The sequence below is a fragment of the Anabrus simplex genome, chromosome 12, assembly GCF_040414725.1.
Source record: "Anabrus simplex isolate iqAnaSimp1 chromosome 12, ASM4041472v1, whole genome shotgun sequence".
Lineage (NCBI taxonomy): Eukaryota > Metazoa > Arthropoda > Insecta > Orthoptera > Tettigoniidae > Anabrus > Anabrus simplex.
In genome coordinates, this window is record NC_090276.1 from 90,249,369 (window position 1) to 90,273,242 (window position 23,874).

General features: G+C 41.1%; 1 protein-coding gene across 4 annotated transcripts in view; it reads right to left on the bottom strand.

Annotated features, from left to right (window-relative positions):
• cnc (cap-n-collar) overlaps positions 1-23,874 on the bottom strand; it is a 553,804-nt gene that overhangs the window by 323,722 nt on the left and 206,208 nt on the right. The window contains exon 1 of one of the 4 annotated variants that reach the window (XM_067156620.2): positions 18,430-18,535. The exons of 2 other annotated variants lie outside the window; for them this stretch is intronic. Coding sequence is in view for 1 of the 2 variants with exons in the window: in XM_067156619.2 (XP_067012720.1) it covers positions 1,101-1,103 (3 nt within the window). In the remaining variant the exon portion in view is untranslated. Of the gene's footprint in view, positions 1-1,100; positions 1,148-18,429; positions 18,536-23,874 lie in introns of those variants that run through there. One more of the 4 variants, XM_067156619.2, reaches the window with a different exon arrangement.

Sequence of the window (23,874 nt, forward strand, 5' to 3'; positions counted from 1 at the left end):
AGAAATAAATCAATACGCCATGTGCGTGTCTTTACAATGTTTCTTTTTATGCGTACCATACAAACAGCTCTTCTCTCTTCCTCTCTCTCTCTCTCTCCCGCAAATTAGACAGTTTTTACACTTAAAATAGTTCCTTCCGAAATCAAGTATTTACTATTCCTCTTGCATCACCCTGTGTATGCGTCTGACCAATTACTTCTACAATTTTCGGAGACCGTCAAGGTGCCGGAATTATGCCCTGAAGGGATTCTACAGACCGAGGCCGGTGTATTTGAGTATATCAGTGGACCAAGCCTAGGTATAAGCAGCCACCGTCTGAACCATTCAGGTGGGCAGAGTGAAGTTGTATTTTTCTATTCGTTGACATTGTAACATATACGTTTGTATAGCGCATGAAATATGGTCTCGGTGAAGAAATGGCGCAGAAACTCCTCAGGATTTCCAGGTATGAGCAACAACGAACAAAGTTAATCGCACAGCTTCGGTCACTACAATTCCCATTCCCCACAAATATCAACATTATTCTTCAAAACCACATAATAAAATCTACAGAGCACTGATTCAGTTTGTACAAAACACCAATCTAACTATATAACCCCTGATGCAGGAGCCACCAACTGAAATAAATATAATCTCCTAACTGCTACACCCCATTACCTACTACCTTTCTACCATGGAGTTTCCACCCTGTAGCAACGCCATTACTGACTTCATGGCGAGAACACATAGCATCATCCCTACCCTTATCACTACCACCTGGTCAAATGGTGTATAACCAAAGGCCATTATTGTAAAAAAAAAAATCCTCAGGATTGTTTACAGGAAGAGAACATTTCATTTTAGAGACGAAACATTTCTTCTAACCATTTTGAAACACCACACACGCACACACACACAAAAAGTTTCAACACACTCAACTTGTTACACTATGAATGTAAGACGTAAGCCCTCATGCCCACAATTAAATATACAGATCGAACATATTGTTCTTGGGAACACTACGTGGACTACCAAGATATACAGTCAGTCCAAATACCAAAGAGACATTTTCTACTCCAGCAGATATACTGCAAACACTTGAAAGACAGAAATGTACACACCATGAAGCTGTGACACGTGCCTGCTATCCGAGTTGCTGACACCTTGCTGGCAGTAACTCACACAATGGGACCGTGGAGCAGACAGCAGCGGCAGCACGCAAGCGGATTTCCGATAAGAAATGTGTTCCTTCCTAGCAAACTTGGTGGTGACGTCAGCACGACAATTAGAATAGGGACACTATTAGATCCCCTATGTGATCTGATATAAGTTAGGGTATTCCCATGGCGCCTGAATTCAAAACATGCCTAATCATTAATTACATCTTACAAGTGTATGTCTGTTCCGTTTCTTGTAACTGGGTCTGAGATGGGATGAAATTACATGACATGTTTTACGGCCGGATGCCCTTCCTAACGCCAACCATAGTTGAGCTAATGCATATGAAATGAATGATGATTGTTGTTTAAAGGGGCCTAACATCTAGGTCATCGGCCCCTAATGGTAAGAAATGAGACGAAATGCAATGACAATTTAAAAGAAAAAAAATCATCCACTGACCAGAATTCAAAACGTGATGATGAAGAATGAATAGACGAAAATGAATTTAAAACAATCAGTAAATCCGACCCGCAATTTCTCACCTTCCCAGAAACTATATTACTGAACAAAGGACTGCTTGCAAAGCACAATCCTGATGATGATGATGATGATGATGATGATGATGATTGTTATCTAAAGGGGTTCAAAGTCCAGGTCAACGGCCCCTCATAAGGGTACTTATCGCTAGTAAAGTAGGACCATAGTATTTCTCAAATTGTGGTACTAATCACAAGTAACGTAGAATCACGGTGTTCCACACATTATGGTACTACTCACAAGTATTGTACGTCGCACAGTTAACGCAGACCTATGGTGTTTCTCACACAGTGGCGCCACTCAACCCAGAGTGCACCTCACATAGGTGTACTAATCACACGGACTCGTACTATGCCGTGGTGTTGCTCACATAGTGGGTACTAATCACAGGTGAACCACTCTCTGCTGCTACTAATCACAAACATATTGTGTACGTAACATAGTGGCAGTATTCGCAAGTAAAGGCGACCCAGCGTGTTCCTCGTGTGACGGTACTAATCACAAGTAGTTTCATGGTTCTAGTTCAATCATCCCTTGGTCACCCCTTTTAGTCGCCTCTAACGATAGGACTGGGGTATTCTTCGTCTGCGTCCCCCACATACAAGGGGTTGAAATGAACGATGGTGAATGAAATTAGATAAGATGGTGGAAGGAATCGACTGTGACCTATGGATAGGAACTGTCCCGGCATTTGTCTAGAAGTGAAATTGAGAAACTAGAGAAAACCATTCTCGCGACAGCCGCGCGGTCACTCCGCTTACAAGTACGAATACGCAACTCAGATGATACACCGAATGCTGAGAATTCTCTCCAAATAAACGCGCTACAAAACACATAATCGTAATGAACATAGAAGAAAACCAGAAAAACTGGAAAACACAACAAAACCATGTTACGCTAGAATGCCATTTTCCTCACTTTTCTCGATACAAGCATTAAACAGTTACGCCATTTAACAATTCAACTAATCGTAATTTCTGCGATGTTTTGAGCCTCTTCATCGTTGTTCTCTTTCTCAAAATAATGGACTCAAACTGATCACGGCCACCCCTCCACAGTGATTTTCACTCTTTAATATAGCTATAGTGAACATGCAGGTCTGAATAAGGATAAGTAGCTGCAAATAGAATTAAAATCCGCTATTCTGTGCTGTTCGGGTAAACATCGAATGTCACCAGAGATCTGTTACAAGCCGAAATTATCACCGGAGTCACAAATTCCGATTGCCTCTGATGGGTTGACACTCGACCATCGCTAAAGCTATCACACAATTTGACGAGTGAAGGAAACTGAAATCAAATAGACGTACTGTAAAGAGGCAGCGTTGACAATCACCCAAGAGCTGCCGTAGTACCCGTAATTGTCGACGAAGTTCAAGCACACAAATCGTCACTGACTGATCGTTGTGATCTAGTAGCAAGTCTCAATACTGCCAAACAAGCAATGCGTTGCTTTTGTCTGCTACGAAGTTCCAAGCTCAACGTGTGAAAGAAGAAGTGAGCCAAAAGGGTCTCGGTGCCTCAGGGAACAAATAGTGGGTCTAGTTTCTTTAACATCGATAGGAAAATTCTACACCTACACTAACCTTAAAGTGAACATAGTTACAATACTATACAGTTACGCACTGTGAGTGACCGCAAACATCCTGAATTTAATAGAAACGCCAGTAGACGCAAGATTTCAATTTTTAAAGTATACACAAATAAGAACGTGATTGGACACGATGAAAACTCTCACTTCACAGAAGAAAATACAATAGTCTCAACTACATTAACAATGTTATTTGCTTAACGTCCCAGTAACTACTTTTACGGTTTTCGGAGACGCCGTGATGCCGGAATTTAGTCCCGGACGAGTTCTTTTTATGTGCCAGTAAATCTACCGACACGAGGCTGAGTACCTTCGAATACCAACGGTCTGAGCCAGGATTGAACCTGCCAAGTTGCGGTCAGAAGGCCAGTGCTTCAACCGTCTGAGCCACTCGGCCCGGCATTTCAACAACAAACACAAGCCTTACCGGAAAAAGAAAAAAAAAAAACAATTACAGTCGATCTATCGCCAGCGTATTCGACAGATCATTTCTTCGCAGGCGGAAATATTTTTTAAAACCGACAGAAGATAGTCAGCGTAAATGCATCATTTAAATAGCTTAATGGCCTCCGCCATAAACGATACCTCATGTTTCCAAGGTGCGGTGCGAGGCCTAGAACCAAAGAACATTTCAGCGGTAGCTACGAAGAGAAGAATGAAACGGTGTTGAGATTTATTCACAGAGGCTCAATACTGAAAAGTGTGTGGGCATTTGTTTCAAATTATGACGTCAACTGTCTACGTCATTGTTTAGAAGGAAGACACTTTTCCTTACGATAAACAGCTGCGAATCGAAAGTCATATGAAAGCATTCTGTATTACTCTTCAGATACAAACCGTAGCCTACATTGCGCCTGCCAGATGGTCTTGTATGAGCTCGCTATGTTATTGGAATAACTCACCCCAAGAAATCACCCATTTGTATAATGTTTCGAAGATATGATATTTTAAATGTAGTAACTACCGTACTGTATGTTATTTATAGAGCAACGTAACTGCATATACGTTCGTCAAGCTCCTACAACTAAGAAATAGAACCATCAGGTAACCACACAACACAATGACGATTTTCGAACGAATCATCAATGTCTAATATAACAACCCGGGATTTTGGTTGGTTAACATTTTACGAATTTCAAAATTAACTTTGAGCGGGTGGTCGTTTTCGTCAGGTACACATAAAACCTACCCATGAACCTACCTACCTACCTACCTACCCATAGATGTGCCATCTTCGATAAATCATTCACGGTAATTGCCTGCCGGGAGTGGAACCTCCTTCCTGAAAGTATCAGAGGGGTAAGCGCTATTCGCACTTTCAAGGAAGCTCTGTGGAGCCATTTTATGCACCAGTAAGGTTCATCTGTAAACTTGGTGCTGCTACTTGCAACCATTCTATTGTCATGGATGTTCTGGTAGAAGATTAGTCTAAAATTCTTACCCGATCTGTTTTCAAATGTCATTACATTTTATGTACTATGTACTTCTTTTTACACGTAGGATATTAGTTTTAGGAATTTATCCTTTCATTATACCTAATTTATTTCATCTTCATTTAACCTTATCACTCATCATTCTCCATTACTATTAACTTAATTAGTATTACATCTATTATTGTAAAGTGATACAATGCAACATACAGTGACTCGCATAATTATTCGGACAGACATGATTTATTATAGTTTCCTTTTGTATTAGTGCTTTCAGTAATAATAAAACACTCATATAAATTAGATACAAGTTTCTGTATGGAATAATAAAGCTAAACATCCATTATTCTTCTAATGAACACGTTCAATGAAAATATAATCATTTAAAACAAAATCAAAACCAATATTGCACAAAATTTTTCGGACACTTGCCGTTTTACTTATGGTCCTAAGGGTTCAGTATCTGGCGGGCTTTCCTTTCATTATAATTACTTCCGTGAGTCGACTTGGCATGCTCTCCACTAATTTCCGGATGTAATCGGGAGATATCTTCTGCCACTCTTCTTGAAGTCCATTTTTCAATTATTCTCTAGATGTGATTGTTGTTTTACTTATTTCTTTATCCAGTTTGTCCCAAAGATTCTCAATCCCATTCAAGTCTGGTGATTGAGGGGGAGGATGAAGCACCTTTGCGCATTTAAACAATAACCACATCCTTACATTCCAGGCCATATGCTTGGGTGGTTATCTTGATAAAACTTAAAATGTTCACCAATACCCATCTCTTCGGCACTCTTTTTAACATTGTCCCCTCAGTATTTTAAGGTATTGAAAGTGGTTCATTTTACTCTCAATAAAAACCAATTCACCAATTCCATTCGCCGACATGCACGCCCACACCATTACATGTCCACCACCATGCTCCACAGCTGCTTTCAGATTTTTGTCTTGAAGCTCAATATTAGGACACCGCCAAACTGTTAACCTCCCATCAGATTGAAATATGTTAAATTTACTCTCGTCAGCAAATATAACGTCATTCCACCACTCATTGTCTTCTTTAACATGCTCTTTGGTAAACAGCATTCTCTTTCTTCGATTTACTTGATTTATGAAGGGCTTCCTTCTTACAATATGGCCGTGAAAGTTACCTCTTCTGAGCACTCTACGTATTGTTTAGGGATGCACTTTCTTTCCGGTGTCTGCGGCAATCTCCGTAGCGAGTTTTGGACTTTTTCATTATAAGGTCATTATAAGGACTTTTTCATTTTTCTGATGATATAACACTCTTCCCTCACAGAAAAAAAAAGTTCTTGGACGTCCCGTATGCGGTAGATGTCAATCCTATCTTCCTCCCGGAATCTTGTGACAATATCAGAGACTGTACTTTTCTTCATTTGTAACATTTCAGCAATTTTACGACAACTTTTACCTTTAGCATGGTGAAAATTTACTATCTGCCTCTGTTCGATTGTGCTCTCTCTTCCTCTGCGGCCCATTTTCACCTACGTTGTACACAGCACTCTAACACATTGAATGTTTACGTTCGCACTGTCCGTGGCTCTTTTACATACGACCTCTGCACGGCAACTGACTTTTGTCCGAATAATTTTGTTGAAGCACGTTAACTGCGTTCTGAGGTTCCTTGGTCACTGATTCCCTCCTGTTTTCTAAAAGTACACATTTGAACGTCGTGTTGAATCTATCAAACTAGGTTCTATCAGAAACTAGTTTGCGTGTACGATATTTTCTCTGAAATATGGGGCCAGTGTGTAGCAAAGACTATAATTACTAACGTGTCCGAATAATTATGTAAGTCACTGTATGTATATTTCAGTGCCTGGTTAGATGGAGGAGAGGGCCTGAAGGCCTTAATTTTGCCAGGTAAAATAAAACATTACTAACTAACTAAAACACTGGTAGAGGCACATTCTGAGACCAACATTGCGCATTACTTGTCATAAAATAAAACTTGACTGAAGATCTAAACGGACTCTTTATCAACATCGATACGAAAGTAATCCATAAAAGCCCAGAGGATACGAACGAATGACACCAATTTACAATGCTGTTACAAGCAAACGTTCCTTTGATACATTTTTCATGTTGAGTTCGGAAGAAGCAAGTCGAAAACTGATTCAGAAATTTACGATTTTGCCTTTGAAGAACAATGAGAACGAGGATGGCGACAAGCAGCTTTGTTAAGACTGTAATAATCTGACTAGGTCATCACTCCGTGATCTGACCTCTTGTTTATACGCGCCGCTCATCTGACGTAAGGAAAACAGGACAGGAACTGGCGTCATCCTACATTTACATTCAAAGCTTAGCTATCCTCAGCCAAGGCTTAGCCGACGTATCAACTCGTACAAACAGTAACTTTCATAACGATTATGATAAAAAACAACTGGCTAAGGACTGTTCATTTGGAAATTTAATTTAGAATTAAAATATAGACGATTACGTACAACTGACCGCGAATCTAAGAGTACATTTAGAGCTAATACACACATGAAAACATGTTTACCGGGCGAGTTGGCGGTGTGCGTAGAGGAGGAGCGCGGCTGTGAGCTCGTATCCGGGAGATAGTGGGTTCGAATCCTACTGTCGGCAGCCCTGAAGATGGTTTTCCGTGGTTTCCCATTTTCACACTTGGCAAATGCTAGGGCTGTACCTTAATTAAGGCCACGGCCGCTTCCTTCCGACTCCTAGGCCTTTCCTATCCCATCGTCGCCATAAGACTTATGTGTCGGTGCGACGTAAAGAAAAAACATGTTTTGCAGCATCTCAGGCCAAAGAATTCCTGACTCTTTAAAAAAAAAAAAAACAAGAGAGAGTAGAGCTACCGTATCAGCGTTGTTTACTGTCCAACAAAATAACAAAGGAGAACCTCGACAACAATACAGCTTTGCTTTCTCAAACTGATTTATTGAATTCATCAAATACCAATCCGTTTAATACCAGGTAACACGTGCCCTTGCAGTGACATGTCTCAATTCGACCTGGCATACTGTCCACTACTCCATCAAGGTAATGCTGGTACAAATCGTCCCACTGCTGAGTGGTTGTTGGATTTTTTTGCAAGTTGCTTTACGTCGCACCGACACAGTTAGGTCTTATGGCGACGATGGGACACGAAAGGGATAGGAGTGGGAAGGAAGCGGCCGTGGCCTTATTTAAGGTACAGCCCCAGCATTTGCCTGGTGTGAAAATGGGAAACCACGGAAAACCATATTCAGGGCTGCCGACAGTGGGGCTCGAACCCATGATCTCCCGAACACTGGATACTGGCCGCACTTAAGCGACTGCAGCTATCTAGCTCGGTACGGCTGAAAGCAACGGGAAACTACAGCCGTAACTAACTCCCGAAGACATGCAGCTCTCTCTGTATGAATGATGTACTAATGATGGCTTCCTCCCGGGTAAAATATTACGGAGGTAAAATAGTCCCCCATTCGGATCTCCGGGTGGGGACTACACGAGAGGGGGCAATCACCAGGAAGATGGATACTGACATTCTGCAAATTGGAGCGTGGAATGTTAGAAGTTTGAATCGCTGTGGTAGGTTAGAGAATCTGAAAAGGGAGATGGATAGACTAAAAGTTAGGTGTAGTCGGTATAAGTGAAGTACGTTGGCAGGAAGACAGAATTTTTGGCCAAGCGACTACAGAATTATCAACACAAAATCAAACAGGGGAAATGCAGGTGTAGGTTTAATAATGAATAAGGAAATAGGGTAGCGGGTAAGCAATTATGATCAGCATAATGAAAGGATTATTGTGGTCAAAACAGACACCAAGCCAATGCCCACCACAATAGTACAGGTCTATATGCCTACTAGTTCAGCGGATGATGAAGAAATCGTAAGAATTTATGAAGAGATACAAGATTTAATACAGTATGTAAAAGGTGGCGAGAATCTAATTGTGATGGGAGACTGGAATGCAGTGGTAGGCCAAGGAAGAGAAGGTAATACAGTAGGAGAATTCGGATTGGGACACAGGAATGAAAGAGGAAGCCGGCTGGTTGAATTCTGCACCGATCACAGTTTAGTCCTGGCTAACACTTAGTTCAAATACCACAAACGACAGCTGTATACATGGACAAGACCTGGAGACACTGGAAGGTATCAAATAGAATATTGAATTTTCACGACCACACTGTAATCGAAAGCGACTTTCAACCTATTAGGTAGTGTTACGTAGATTTAGTACGTGATGAAGAGATAAGTACAGAACAAAAATGGCCAACCAGACACCAGTGGCTTGGCCCTCAACGGGCAACTTAAACGCACTCTAGTGTGATGGTAGTAGTACCAGACTTGTAGCTTAGATCCTTTCCAACAGAACAAAGATGGCCTAGGCCACCATAGCTCAATTGGTAGAGCAACCGACGCGAAATCGGGAGGTTGTGGGTTCGGATCCCACTGGTGTCTGGTTGGCCATTTTTGTTCTGTACTTAACATCTCATCACGTACTAAATGTACGTAACACGACCTAATAGGTTGAAAGTCGCTTTCGAGTATCAAATAGACTTCATTATGACTAGGCAGAGATTTAGAAACCAGGTGTTGGATTGCAAGACTTTCCCAGGAGCAGACGTGGACTCTGACCACAACCTGTTGGTCATGAAATGCCATCTGATGTTGAAGAAACTGAAGAAAGGAAGGAAGGAAGGAATGCAAGGAGATGGGATCTAGACAAGTTGAAAGAAAATAGCATGAGGGATTGTTTCAAGGAACATGTAACACAGGGACTAAATGAAAAGGCTGAAGGAAACACAGTACAGGAAGAATGGGCGGTCATGAAGAATGCTGCTGAAGGCAAGTTAGGAGAAAGGAAAAATCACCTAAGAAACAATCGATAACTCAAGAGATACTAGACCTGATTGACGAACGACGAAAGTACAAGAATGCAAAAATGAGGAGGGCAGAAAACAATACAGGCAAATAAAGAATGAAGTAGATAGAAAGTGCAGGACAGCTAAGGAAGAATGGCTCAAGAGAAGTTCAAGGATGTTGAAGGTTGATGGCCCTTGGAAAGGCAGATGCTGCATACAGGAAAAACAAGAAAACCTTTGGATAAAGGGGAAGTAGGTGTATAAATATTAAAATCTCAGATGGAAAGCCACTTCTAGTGAAAGAAGACAAGTCAGAAAGATGACAGGAACACATCCAACAGTTGTATCAAGGTAAAGAAGTAGTGGTAAGTGTTCTGGAACAAGAAGATGACATAGGAGATCCAATTTTGAGGTTAGAATTCGACAGAGCTTTGAGTGACCTAAGTAGAAAAAAGGCACCGGGAATGGATGACATGCCCTCAGAATTACTGACTGCCTTAGGAGAAACCAGCATGGAGAGGTTATTCGGTTTAGTGTGTAAGATGTATGATACAGGAGAAGTGCCATCTGATTTTCGGTAGAATGTTGTTATACCTACTCCCAGGAAAGCCGGTGGTGACAAGTGTGAAAAGTACCGCACCATAAGTTTAGTGTCTCACGCCTGTAAAATTTTAACACGTATTATTTACAGAAGAATGGAAAGACTAATTGAAACTGAGTTGGGAGAAGATCAATTTGGCTTCAGAGGAAATGTGGGAACACGTGAAGCAATCCTGACTTTACGTCTGATCTTAGAGGACCGAATTAAGAAAGACAAGCCCACGTACATGGCGTTCATAGCTCTAGAAAAGGCATTCGATAATGCTGAATGGATCAAGCTGCTTGAGATTCTGAAGGTGATCAGGATCAAGTACCGAGAAAGAAGAATTATCTACAATCTATACAAAAATCAGTCTGCAGTGATAAGAATCGCGGACTATGAAGAAAAAGAGGCACCAATTCAGAAAGGAGTGAGGCAAGGCTGCAGTTTGTCCCTCCTCCTTTTCAACGTTTACATAGAACAGGCAATAAATGAAATCAAAGAGGAATTTGGAGAGGGTGTCAAAGTTCAAGGAGAGGAAATCAATACCCTGAGATTTGCCGATGATATTGTTATTTCATCTGACTCTGCGAAAGATCTGGAGAAATTGCTGAATGGTCTGGACAGAGTCTTGGGGAAGGAATACGAGATGAAAATAAATAAGTCCAAAACAAAAGTAATGGAGTGCGGTCGAGCAAAGTCAGACGATGCAGGAAATATTAAATTAGGAAATTAAGTCTTAAAGGAAGATGACTATTGTTACTTGGGTAGCAAAATAACTAATGATGGCAGAAGGACATAAAATGCATACTAGCACAAGCAAGGAAGGCTGAATATTAAATATCGCAGTCAGCTTCCCGGTTTAGGGAAATCAAAATATGGTCAATCTAACGGAGCACAATATCTTCATTGATTACGTTCACATGCAACAAGCAGACAGTGCACACCGCACGATCCATTACAGCTTCCGAAGATGCTGAAGGACATATCTTTCATGCTCACACCTTCTCATCATCCACACTGTTTAATATTTACCTCCCACGTGGCACACCGTCGAGCACAATATTACACGGAAAGGTAAGTAAGCATTTCCTATTACATAACTCCACATCTGAGCAGCATTGCCACTCGTAACAGGGATATTTCAAGTCCAGTAAAGACCAAGATATTTTTGTGTGGAAAATTAGTCAAATAGCTGATGCACTCCTTCATGTTTTTAAATTCACTTTTATCAAACAGCTTCTGGGAAACCACAAAATACTTTGTGTTGCTTTAGAAACTAGGTTTCGACTTCAAATACTTTATATTATAAAGAACAAAAATAGATTCCATTAAAGCGGTAGATGAATAGGAACAACTAAACTACTTCCTGAACATGACAACTAGGCCTACTGTATATTACTTCTGAAAAAAGGGAAGTAAATAACAAAAGTAACATAATTATTCACATACAATAGAGTAGCAGCTCTAATTTGTTTAGCTCTGCCACACTAAAAGGCAGGCGTGAAAGGATTTCTCTCAACTACATTAAAACTACAGGTTGAAATCAACTGCAGTAACGATGAATTGGGCGTGAAGGATTCGGCGAATGTTTGTAGTAACTTGTTTAACGACAACAAAGACTCCACACAGTTATTTTGACGTAACTATTCACCGTTGACAACACTGATACAGTTGAAACCGTTTATTGCGACATCGATTTTAACGACGTATCGGATATAACGGCGAAATTTAATTGTCCCGTGTGAATTCTATATGAACATTGTATTTAAAAATATCTTAGTACGACGTCGCTTACAACGGCATATCGTATAAAACGAGAAATGTATCGGCTATAACGTCCGATCATTTTTGTACGTATTTGGGGATTGCTGAAAACAATGTAGCACTTATTATTGGAGATTTGAAATCACTCTGTTAAATAGTGAGGACAAACATCGCTGTGGAGATGTCGCTCACAGGGTCGTTTGGTGCGTGCTTGCTAGACACCGCGGCTCGGAGAGGAAAGCAACGAGAAACTATCTCGCTTGTCATTTTTCTTGTGGGGCTAGGCCATCTATGGCAGACAGTTGGTGGCGGACCTAATGAGGACCCAACGAGCGTTCGAGCAGAGAACTCAGCATACAATGAGTGGTAGCAGAAGAGACGAAGTCAACTCAATTTCTGTAACGTGACGCGACAACCATAGCAACCGTGCAGGCTGTGATGTAAGGTATGGATGGATGGCCAGACAATGTTACCTAGCAAACGTGCAGGCTGTGATGTAAGGTGTGGATGGATGGCCAGACAACGTTACCTAGCAACCGTGCAGGCTGTGATGTAAGGTATGGATGGATGGGCAGACAATGTTACCTAGCAACCGTGCAGTCTGTGATGTAAGGTATGGAGGGATGACCAGACAATGCTACCTAGCAACCGTGCAGTCTGTGATGTAAGGTATGGAGGGATGACCAGACAATGCTACCTAGCAACCGTGCAGACTGTGATGTAAGGTAGGTATGTATGGCCAGACAATGTTACCTAGCAACCGTGCAGGCTGTGATGTAAGGTATGGATGGATGGTCAGACAATGTTACCTAGCAACCGTGCAGGCTGTGACGTAAGGTGTGGATGGATGGCCAGACAATGTTACCTAGCAACCGTGCAGGCTGTGACGTAAGGTGTGGATGGATGGCCAGACATTGTTACCTAGCAACCGTGCAGGTTTTGATGTAAGGATGGATGGATGGTCAGACAATGTTACCTAGTAACCGGTGCAGGCTGTGATGTAAGGTATGGAGGGATGACCAGACAATGTTACCTAGCAACCGTGCAGACTGTGATGTAAGGTAGGCATGGATGGCCAGACAATGTTACCTAGCAACCGTGCAGGCTGTGATGTAATGTATGGATGGATGGTCAGACAATGTTACCTAGCAACCGGTGCAGGCTGTGATGTAAGGTATGGATAGATGCCAGACAGTGTTACCTATCAACCGTGCAGGCTGTGACGTAAGACAATGTTACCTAGCAACCGTGCAGGCTGTGATGTAAGGTATGGATGGATGGTCAGACAATGTTACCTAGCAAACGGTGCAGGCAGTGATGTAAGGTATGGAGGGATGGCCAGATAATGTTACCTAGCAACCGTGCAGGCTGTGATGTAAGGCGTGGATGGATGACCAGGCAGTGTTACTTAGCAACCGAGCATGCTGTCTTATGACTGGTTGCCATCTGAAATTAGCAGCCGTTGATGGATGGCCTTGACCGAGAGACATATTCATGATCATGTGATTTTCACGAAGAAAAACGTGGTTTCTTCTTTTTGTTAATACTGGTAGCATTTTCCCTTCCGGTTCAGTGATCAACAGGGCTCGGATGATTATGAAAAGTCATATTTTGTTCCTTGCCTTTATGTGCACGTCTAACTTGTTTTCAATGCAAATCCGATGATTCTCGTCAGAAATAAGTGGTTTCCATGTGTTGTATAAATGACCATATTTCGGTCTTAGTTCGGCATTAGGTCATATCTTGGACGTTGTTGTTGTTGTTGTTGTTGTTGTTGCTGCTGCTGCTGCTGTAAAAGCGTCATATTTTAGTCATATTTGGACAGTTTGGTGGCAGGTCTAGCTGTGCATTTGCAGTAGTAAGTAGGAAAAGAGAAATCCGCTGTCGTTGAGTCTTTCGTTTTCATAAATCGGCGTCATTTAACATTATTTTATACGTCCTGGCCCGAAAAAATTAAGTCATTTATTCACGACACGATGGTCCATAATATACTTCTGCAAGGGAATTTACAAACAGATGAGAACAGGTCACACTGATACACCTGTTAGAGATGTATCTGATATGTACAGCATGCAGAGCTCCCCGGTATGCAACTCACTATAAAGGTAGGCTTGTGTCAATGATATGGTCGTTGCGCTTCGAAATGCCGCTATGTGACAATTTTGAGGGGAGAAATACTGACCAGCAGCACGCGTTGATATAGTTCTTGCAGTGCTGAGCCTTTCTGGTCAGAGTTCTATCACATAGCGGCTTTTCTAGGCGGAACGACGATTCTGAGAAACGTGATATGAAAACAAGGCAAGAATATAACATAACAGATTTTGCAGTTATGATTTTTAATTTTAAAAGGGCTATATATTTAAACGTCTGGATCATATTTATTTTTAATGTGTCATTTTTATCATATTTCCTTGCATATTTGGACGACTTTTTAGGTCTTAAGCATCCCAGCCCTACAGACCAACAATGGATAATGGCACCGCGGTTTTTCAATTTACAATCACAACGATATTTCCTCGTCAGCGATGCTCATCGTTAATGGATTTAGCAACAAAAACTTTACTTCGTGAATATCTCCATTATTATAGCTCGTATGAGACACAAGACTGGAAAACATTCTGTACTATTTTAGGAGACATTTGAAAGTTTGTGTTAAAATTTAATAGTCGCGAATATCTAGGCTGTTAAGGAAAACGTGCATACCAACATACAAGATCAGAAATATTTTGTGCAACTTTTATAATGCTAATTTTAACAGAAACATTTGACATTCCTTGTTTTCGCCGCTTAATACCACGGTACACTAAACAAAGCACTTTTTTGGATATCCCCGAATTTCAATAGAGTGTTTCGGTTATGTGAGCGAAAGGGATCCACGAAATGTCACTGTAATATTTGTCCCAAATGGAAGATAATAATTGCTTTTATTCAAATAAAGTGTAAAATCTGCGGTAAATTAAGAAATACCGTCGTTACTAGACAAATATACGTACTTATGGGCTGTAGACAGGACTCCCTTATGTTGCATTCCGCTGCCCGTGCCGTCTTTTGTTTCTTTATTGAGGTCCATAACTAACACCAAATACAGTAGAGACAATACGCGACAATGAGCGAGATATCGAGGGACAGCTATTGGAGCTCTCTCTAGCGAGTAGACCTGAAAACTACTGATTCTGTCATAAGAGCACGTGTATTTTTGTGTGAAGTTTTTGGTGTTATTTATGCGTTTTCAGTGAGTTGACATAATTAAATAGTAGCGTGTGTCATTCCTTGATATCTCCTCTCAACATGAGGGGTAAGGTATGTGTTGTGTTTGGCTGCAGTAACTATGAAGTAGAGAAGAATGCGCGGTAGTTCTTCAGGTTCCCTCGTGACAAGAAAATGTAAGTAATACTGTGTTTGCATATATATTCTTCCAGTGACAGAGATCTTTATAGTACTTCATAATCTTCTGACCTGCTCGACCCATATTTTAACTGGCTTAAAATGTAATACGCATATTTTATTGTATAGTGTAGCAGTTAACCTTCAATACCGATGTGTTGTTGTAGGTGTGATCTGTGGGTTTTTAAATGTCACAGAAGTGATTTGGATAAGGTGTACAAGAAAGAAGAGACGTTACGCTTGTAGCCTATAAGAATTATAAGATCTATTCAGATCATTTCCAGGCCAGCGACTTTAAAAATCCTCGACTATACAGCCAAGGGTATGTTACATTTTTACTCTAATTGTATGTAAATATTCCTCAAAGCATCACTATCGACAACATTTTCATACTTTTCTTTCTTTTATCCCTCTTCTCAGATTAAAGCCGGGATTTTATAGATTTTCTTTCTGTTAGTAGGCTTCATGTTAAGAGGAAAGTTGTCCAGCTATTAAATGTTAATTCCTTGCATCATATGTGTAAGGAATGTACCGATATTTTTATTGACAAGTGTCTTAATGTGATGATACAATGTTTATAAATGAGAAAAAAAGACAAATCCAACCGTAAGAGTTCAGGCAGGAATGCTAAAGCTAAAAAAGTAATGCATAAATGAAAAATCAAGCAATTTCAAAGCCGTCCATTTCACATCTTGTTTATATGCCTAATTTCAGTCTTTGAATAATAACCTTTTAAATAATTCTTCATTCATTTATCCAGAATTGCTTTAGCAACTTCGAAGTTAATATCTCAATAACACTTTCTTTCTAGACGTAATTTATTTATCCATTTCCGTATATAAATTTCCATTGATATTTGAATTTAGCGCAATTTTTTCAGGTCAAGTCACTAGGAGCGCCACTGTCGAATTGTCTCCCATTTTAGCAAGGCTAAATCCGTAAGTGTCGCGTATTGTCTCTACTGTATTTGCTAACACCGACGAATGGGAGTGCTATGTCTGTGAATTCTCATTATCTTTGTCCATATGACTAGCGCAGGCAGTTCAAACAGCAATAGCATGATCCCTGGACCAATAATAATGAATGAGTTAGGGCAAAAACGAATGAGCAACATGAAGAAAACGACATCTAATTAATTCAAACAACTTCAGTGAGCAAAGGCATCACACACGAAAGTGTTAGACAAAGAAAACACACACGGAAGCGCTGCGACGTAGCAGAAAAAATAGTTGTAAGGTACTTAAGTATATATCCATATTATTCTCTACAAGTAAAATATTTCGTACCATTTCTTAATTTACCGCACATTTTACACTTTATTTGAGTAAAAGCAATTATTATCTTCCATTTGGGACAAATATTACAGTGACATTTCGTAGATCCCTTTCGTTCACGTAACCGAGTGTTTTAGAAATTCTGTCGAGTTGTTCTCCCATTATTATGTCCAGACAAACAACCCACTTCATACTTCTGTATCCCTAGTCTATGTTGTTTGTTGTTTAAAGATCATCGGTCCAAGATAAATACGAAGTATGTCGCCAAAATTTGAACTGTATAGACAAGATTGTAATTTCACTTACACCGATACAAACGAGCGGAGGCCCGCGTGCAGATCTCGAACGTACGTATCTTTCCTCCGATTATCTTCACATGTCCCACCTTCGCCCCTGCTGATCAGTAATCTCAAATAACCATCCTATCCCTCTTTTAATGAACTGTAATGACTAAAGAGCGGGTTCATATGCACTGAAAACGGAAAAAATATGCATGCATGCATTTGCACTAAAAACAGGAATATAATATGCACTCATATATGCACTATTGCATACTCTGCAAATACCTTTTTTTCCCTCCATGTTAGTTTCCCAAATACTGATTGCTGAAATAGAATACTTTTAGCTGCCTTTTCTTTCGGCATGATTTCTAGTGGTTACTGGTCTTCATACAACGAAGAAATGACAGTATACAGTAGGTTATAGAATCAACAGTAGCAGCTCCAGCGAGCTCATAATGCACTGAACCGAGTTGCCAACGTCGGCGCACTATCCAAAGATAGTGAATAACAGGAAAGTTGATAAATAGGTTAGAGCTACGAAATATTAGTCTGGACAAGTCAGTTGGTCTGGACTGGTCATGTCGGGCTAGTGACAAGACCATAGGATCAAGGACAACGGTGTCATTATTTGGTTTCAGGTTGTCTCAGTTTTATTTCTTCTATATAAGTATGAATACTTTTGGAGTAGGTGGGTTGGGTCCTGGCATGTATCGAGGAAGGATTTCTCCTGTCTGCTACTTCGAGTGTCGTAAAACATCATTTTTCAATGATTCCAAAATGTGAACCGAATATCAAAACGCCACCGAAAAAAAAGAGTTGCATATTCTTAATATTGTGCACTGTGCATGAATCGAAAAGGACTAATCAAGCAACGCTACTACGGAAGATCTTAGGCAACAGATGGGATGACGGGGAGGATCGACCGAGATACAATAAAGAAGACGGAACCGATAACAACAGCAATTAGAAAGAGAAGATCCCTGAATAATGACCGGTTCACAACGAAAATCTGGAGATGGTTCCAAGAGTGCGAGCGAGGTGGGCATTACGGAGGATGAAATCAGAGTTAGTTCCAGAAGAATGGAGAAAACCTCTCAGGGTGGAGACAGAACCCAGAGGAGCGGAAGAGATATTGGCAGGATGTCAAGACACAGACACTGAAAATGAGATTGGTTGTTAACACGCAGTCCATCGAGGCTCTGTCGGAAAAAGTGGACTGTCCACAACAATGCATTGTAAAGTTTTCCGGCGGTGAATTGAATTTGTAAATATTCATTTGTATTGTTGTACCGATTTCAGTATCAATATATAAATGTTGTTTTATACAAAATAAAAATAGAACTGCAATTATGCATTTATATGGATGTACGTCAAGGTGCTCGTACTGTGTATACATGTGCACTATAAAACCTACCCATTATAATTCGAATGATGTAAACAGCCTTTATTTCTTATGGCATACCATATCATGAAACGAACAAAACACGCTAATATGCCTCTACTATTGACACAATTAACAACATTTGAGGAATCTGTAAGAAGGAACTGTTTGCCGCCCTGCAGGGAACAGGAATACTGCTGTTAATAAAATATAACGGACTACTCACTGCGGAATGACACTCAGAACACTGAAATCCTCACAGGGCAAGCAAAGTGACTGAACAGCTGTGAGGGTCCAGCTCGCAGCCACGACCCGACCAAGCGGAGTGCTCGGTAAATACTGCCTCTGTGTGTATGTGTGTGTGTGTGTTTAGTTCCGTGAGGAGACATCAAGGTCACTGTAGATAACACAGGACGCGCCCGCCGCCAGAGAAAACTTTACAGAGAATCAATCGTTACTCCATATTGTGCAACACAGCGCTGGGTAGTTCACGGTTGTCGCTATAAAAGGAACTCGCTACCTGCTACAATCATCTTGTATCCTAGATAGCAGATTCGATTTTAGTCGAGACCGGAAGAGAACTGAAGATTGAAAAATCCACTGCGCACCTCGGCGTTTACATCGGCAAGTAAAAGAACACTAACAAACATATTTGGCCAATTTGAGTCAAACTTCTTAGACTTGTAAGTTTCCACGCTAGAAACGCCGGCTGGTTATTTCAGTTCATTTGTGTTGTTCCCATATTTTACGGTTCTCTTTTTAAAAGTTATCACATAAATAATTTCATGAGTAAACATGAATAACAATCCTCAAAATAGACATTCTGTAATTGGAAGGAATTCGTAGACTTCTACATTAAGCAAAATATATATTGCTTCCCTTACACTCAAGCGTCCTATCGGAGATAGACTCATATGGTAACATAATTTGCGCTTTAATGTGCTAACGTTAAACAGTTACTGAGAACATACACTCATGTTGGGTGCAAGAGTTACAAGAGCACAAATTATGATCCTATCAAACTACTGTACCGACCAACGACATTTCTTCGTTCTTTACCTAAATCAAGGTGACCAAATAGCACCGAGGGGCAGATCATCACCTTGTTCTGTCCCTTACGTCCTTCATGAGCTTGCGACAAGGAGATTGGCAGTGCGGGTGAGCGAGTGCAACAATTGGCGATTGTAAAGCAGCACGTTCAGTCCGGCAACAGTGGACTCATCACAGAAGTGACGCACATCTCCCGATAAAAGTGTGTATCTGGAGAAGTAAACAGTCTCATCCCAAGAAGCAGACCCACGTGGTCAGCGAGTGACAGCTCTCTGTACACACAGAACTGAAAACATCAGACCACAACACAAGCCACAAGTCCGCACTAAGTATACCCTGGTGAGTAGCGGTGCGAACTATGTCGCACATGTGGAATTGAGCCAGTTTTACGGCCGGATGCTCTTCCTGACACCAACCCCACGAGGAGGGATGTATTCACTACTACGTGTTTCTGCAGTGGTTTGTAGTGTGTTGGGAAAGACAGACAGACCCATTCTACAAGTCGGAGGAATGAACAAGACACGACCCGGCCGGGAATCGAACCCGGAACCCTATGAACCGAATGTGTCGACGCTGACCTTCAGTCAAGGGGTCATTTAATACGATGTTTTTATTTTTAAATGTTTTTTAGAACTTCGAATTCAGGAAATCTGTTAGGAATGTACGAGATTTCCGCGGATTTTTCGATGATACAGACCACTATCTAATCTGTAGTGAACTAAGTATCTCTAGGCCTAGGGTAGTGAAAGTGAAATCTGTCTGCAAACGAATAAGGGTAGAAAATCTCCAGGACGAGGAAATTAGACAGAAGTATATGGATATGATTAGTGAGAAGTTTCGAACAGTAGACAGTAAGCAGGTTCAGGATATAGAAAGTGAATGGGTGGCATACAGGGATGCTGTGGTAGAAACAGCAAGGGAATGCCTAGGAACAACTCTGTGTAAAGATGGGAAAAGGCGAACATCTTGGTGGAATGATGAAGTGAGAGCAGCTTGTAAACGTAAAAAGAAGGCTTATCAGAAATGGCTCCAAACAAAGGCCGAGGCAGACAGGAATTTGTATGTTGATGAAAGAAACAGAGCGAAACAAATAGTTGTTGAATCCAAAAAGAAGTCGGGGAAGATTTTGGTAATAACCTAGAAAGGCTAGGTCAAGCAGCAGGGAAACCTTTCTGGACAGTTATAAAGAATCTTAGGAAGGTAGGGAAAAAGGAAATGAACAGTGTTTTAAGTAATTCAGGTGAACTCATAATAGATCCCAGGAAATCACTACAGAGGTGGAGGGAATATTTTGAACATCATCTCAATGTAAAACGAAATCGCCCTGGTGGTGTTGCGAACAGCCAAGCTCATGAGGAGGAAAATGATGTTGGTGAAATTATACTTGAGGAAGTGGAAAGGATGGTAAATAAACTCCATTGTCATAAAGCAGCAGGAATAGATGAAATTAGACCTGAAATGGTGAAGTATAGTGGGAAGGCAGGGATGAAATGGCTTCATACAGTAATAAAATTAGCATCGAGTGTTGGTAAGGTACCTTCAGATTGGACAAAAGCAGGAATTGCACCTATCTATAAGCAAGGGAACAGGAAGGATTGCAACAACTATCGAGGTATCTCGTTGATTAGTATACCTGGCAAAGTATTCATTGGCATCTTGGAAGGGAGGGTGCGATCAGTCGTTGAGAGGAAGTTGGATGAAAACCAGTGTGGTTTCAGACCACAGGAGGCTGTCAGGATCAGATTTTCAGTATGCGCCAGGTAATTGAAAAATGCTACGAGAGGAATGGGCAGTTGTGTTTATGTTTCGTAGATCTAGAGAAAGCATATGACAGGGTACCAAGGGAAAAGATGTTCGCTATACTGGGGGACTATGGAATTAAAGGTAGATTATTAAAATCAATCAAAGGTATTTATGTTGACAATTGGGCTTCAGTGAGAATTGATGGGAGAATGAGTTCTTGGTTCAGGGTACTTACAGGTGTACCTTTGCTGTTCGTAGTTTACATGGATCATCTGCTGAAAGGTATAAAATGGTAGGGAGGGATTCAGTTAGGTGGAAATGTAATAAGCAGTCTGGCTTATGCTGACGACTTGGTCTTAATGGCAGATTGTGCCGAAAGCCTGCAGTCTAATATCTTGGAACTTGAAAATAGGTGCAATAAGTATGGTATGAAAATTAGCCTCGCGAAGATTAAATTGATGTCAGTAGGTAAGAAATTCAACAGAATTGAATGTCAGATTGGTGATACAAAGCTAGAACAGGTCGATAATCTCAAGTATTTAGGTTGTGTGTTCTCCCAGGATGGTAATATAGTAAGTGAGATTGAATCAAGGTGTAGTCAAGCTAATGCAGTGAGGTCGCAGTTGCGATCAACAGTATTCTGTAAGAAGGAAGTCAGCTCCCAGACGAAACTATCTTTACATCGGTCTGTTTTCAGACCAACTTTGCTTTACGGGAGCGAAAGCTGGGTGGACTCAGGATACCTTATTCATAAGTTAGAAGTAACAGACATGAAAGTAGCAAGAATGATTGCTGGGACAAACAGGTGGGAGCAATGGCAGGAGGGTACTCGGAATGAGGAGATAAAGGCTAATTTAGGAATGAACTCGATGGATGAAGCTGTACGCATAAACCGGCTTCGGTGGTCGGGTCATGTGAGGCGAATGGAGGAGGATAGGTTACCTAGGAGAATAATGGACTCTGCAATGGAGGGTAAGAGAAGTAGAGGTAGACCAAGACGACGATGGTTAGACTCGGTTTCTAACGATTTGAAGATAAGAGGTATGGATCTAAATGAGGCCACAACACTAGTTACAAATCGAGGATTGTGGCGTCGTTTAGTAAATTCACAGAGGCTTGCAGACTGAACGCTGAAAGGCATAACAGTCTATAATGAAAATGTATGTATGTATGTATGTATGTATGTATGTATGGCTTTACGTCGCACCGAAACAGATTGGTCTTATAGGAAAGGGCTAGGAGTGGGAAGGAAGCGGCCGTGGCTTTAATTAAGGTACAGGACCGGCATTTGCCTGGTGTGAAAATGGAAACAACGGAAATCTATCTTCAGCGGTGTCAACAGTGGGGGTTCGAACCGACTATATCCCGGAGGATGTGGGATGATAATGAGGTAGAGAAAGGGCGAAACCCAATGTCGGCGCATAGCCTACTCCTGGTGAATAACACCAAAGGATCTGCTCGAAGCTTTACGTCCCCATCCGACGAACGCCATCAACAACGGAGAGGTTTGTAAACCTCTTACATGTTAATATTCTGGTAGGTTGAAGGAGGTTTAATAACCTATCGACATATTTTCTATACCCGCCCAGAACTGCTGGCATGGCAGACAAGACTGCACAAGTTGCTTAATGTGGCTTTAGTTAATGGTAAGGGGGCTATTAACAAGCTCTGATAATATGAAAGTGACTGAGGTATGAGTCGTGTAGCCTGTCCTCCCGCCTTCCCGCCACCGCGCAAATTGCCGGTGTATGTGAAAACGTCCAAAGCAAGACAATGAAAGGAATAATTAGTATACACAGTAAAAGCATTAAAGAAAAATACACATAAATATATAACAGTTCGAATGTTGGTTTCACGTATCGGTTTCTTCGCAGTTTATGTTGGAGAAAGGCATCGGTTACATCATCATAACTCCTGTAAGTTTTCCTTAGAAAGAGAAGAACAAAGGTACCACAATGACGAAAACGAACGTGCGACTGAACTGTTGGATAGAGAGGTGCTCAGCTATAAATGCACACTTAATGTTCACATACGTGTTACATTTTTTCAAACCCCTCTGACGAGACAAAATGCATAAAACAGGTGTTACATGCACTTGAAGTAACATGATCTGCGCCGTAACAACAAGGAACTTCCTACCGTAAATTCTGCGTTACATGTGACACAATAAAATGGCCTGATATGAAACATTAGTAGGTATTTGAGGTTAACACGTTGTTTAACTCATCATTCATTATAAAGGAATCCAATAAAAACTTGTGCCATGGGCACGTATACTTGTATGTTTATGGCCTAATAAAAAAAATCATGATTTGAAAAAAGTATGGCAGCCGCAGCCATGGCCATGTAAATACGGCAACTTCAGGCTTGTTAAGCACTTCATTCCTCATTTTCTTAGCACACGTTTTCAGCGACATCCATAGTAGGTTCTCTATGACAGCCGTCCGAGATCCAAGCAGTCTTCGAGCTGAGTATTCGATATCGTATTAATAAGACACTTCCAGACATTATACTACAAAACGTGATATCCACAAGATCTCTAGTGAAATAGAGCTCCCGGGGGAAGTCATTTGCTAGGTTCAAAGAGTGTAAGGACCCGAGTGTAAGCACTTTTTTTTAACCCAGAGCAAAACTATAGAAAGCGAGGACCTAGAAGTTTTCTGGCTTTTTACCTTTCAGCGTTCAGCCTGCAAGCCTCTTTCTGCGATCTAACCGCTTCCACAACTCTTTCCAGCTAGTTCTGTAGCCTTGTCGACCATCACACCCGTTCATCACTCGTAATATCAACATCGTCACCATCGACTCCCTCTACTTCTCTTACTCTCCATGGTAGAGTCCATTATTCTCCCAGGTGCCCCATTCGCCTCAAATGACGCCA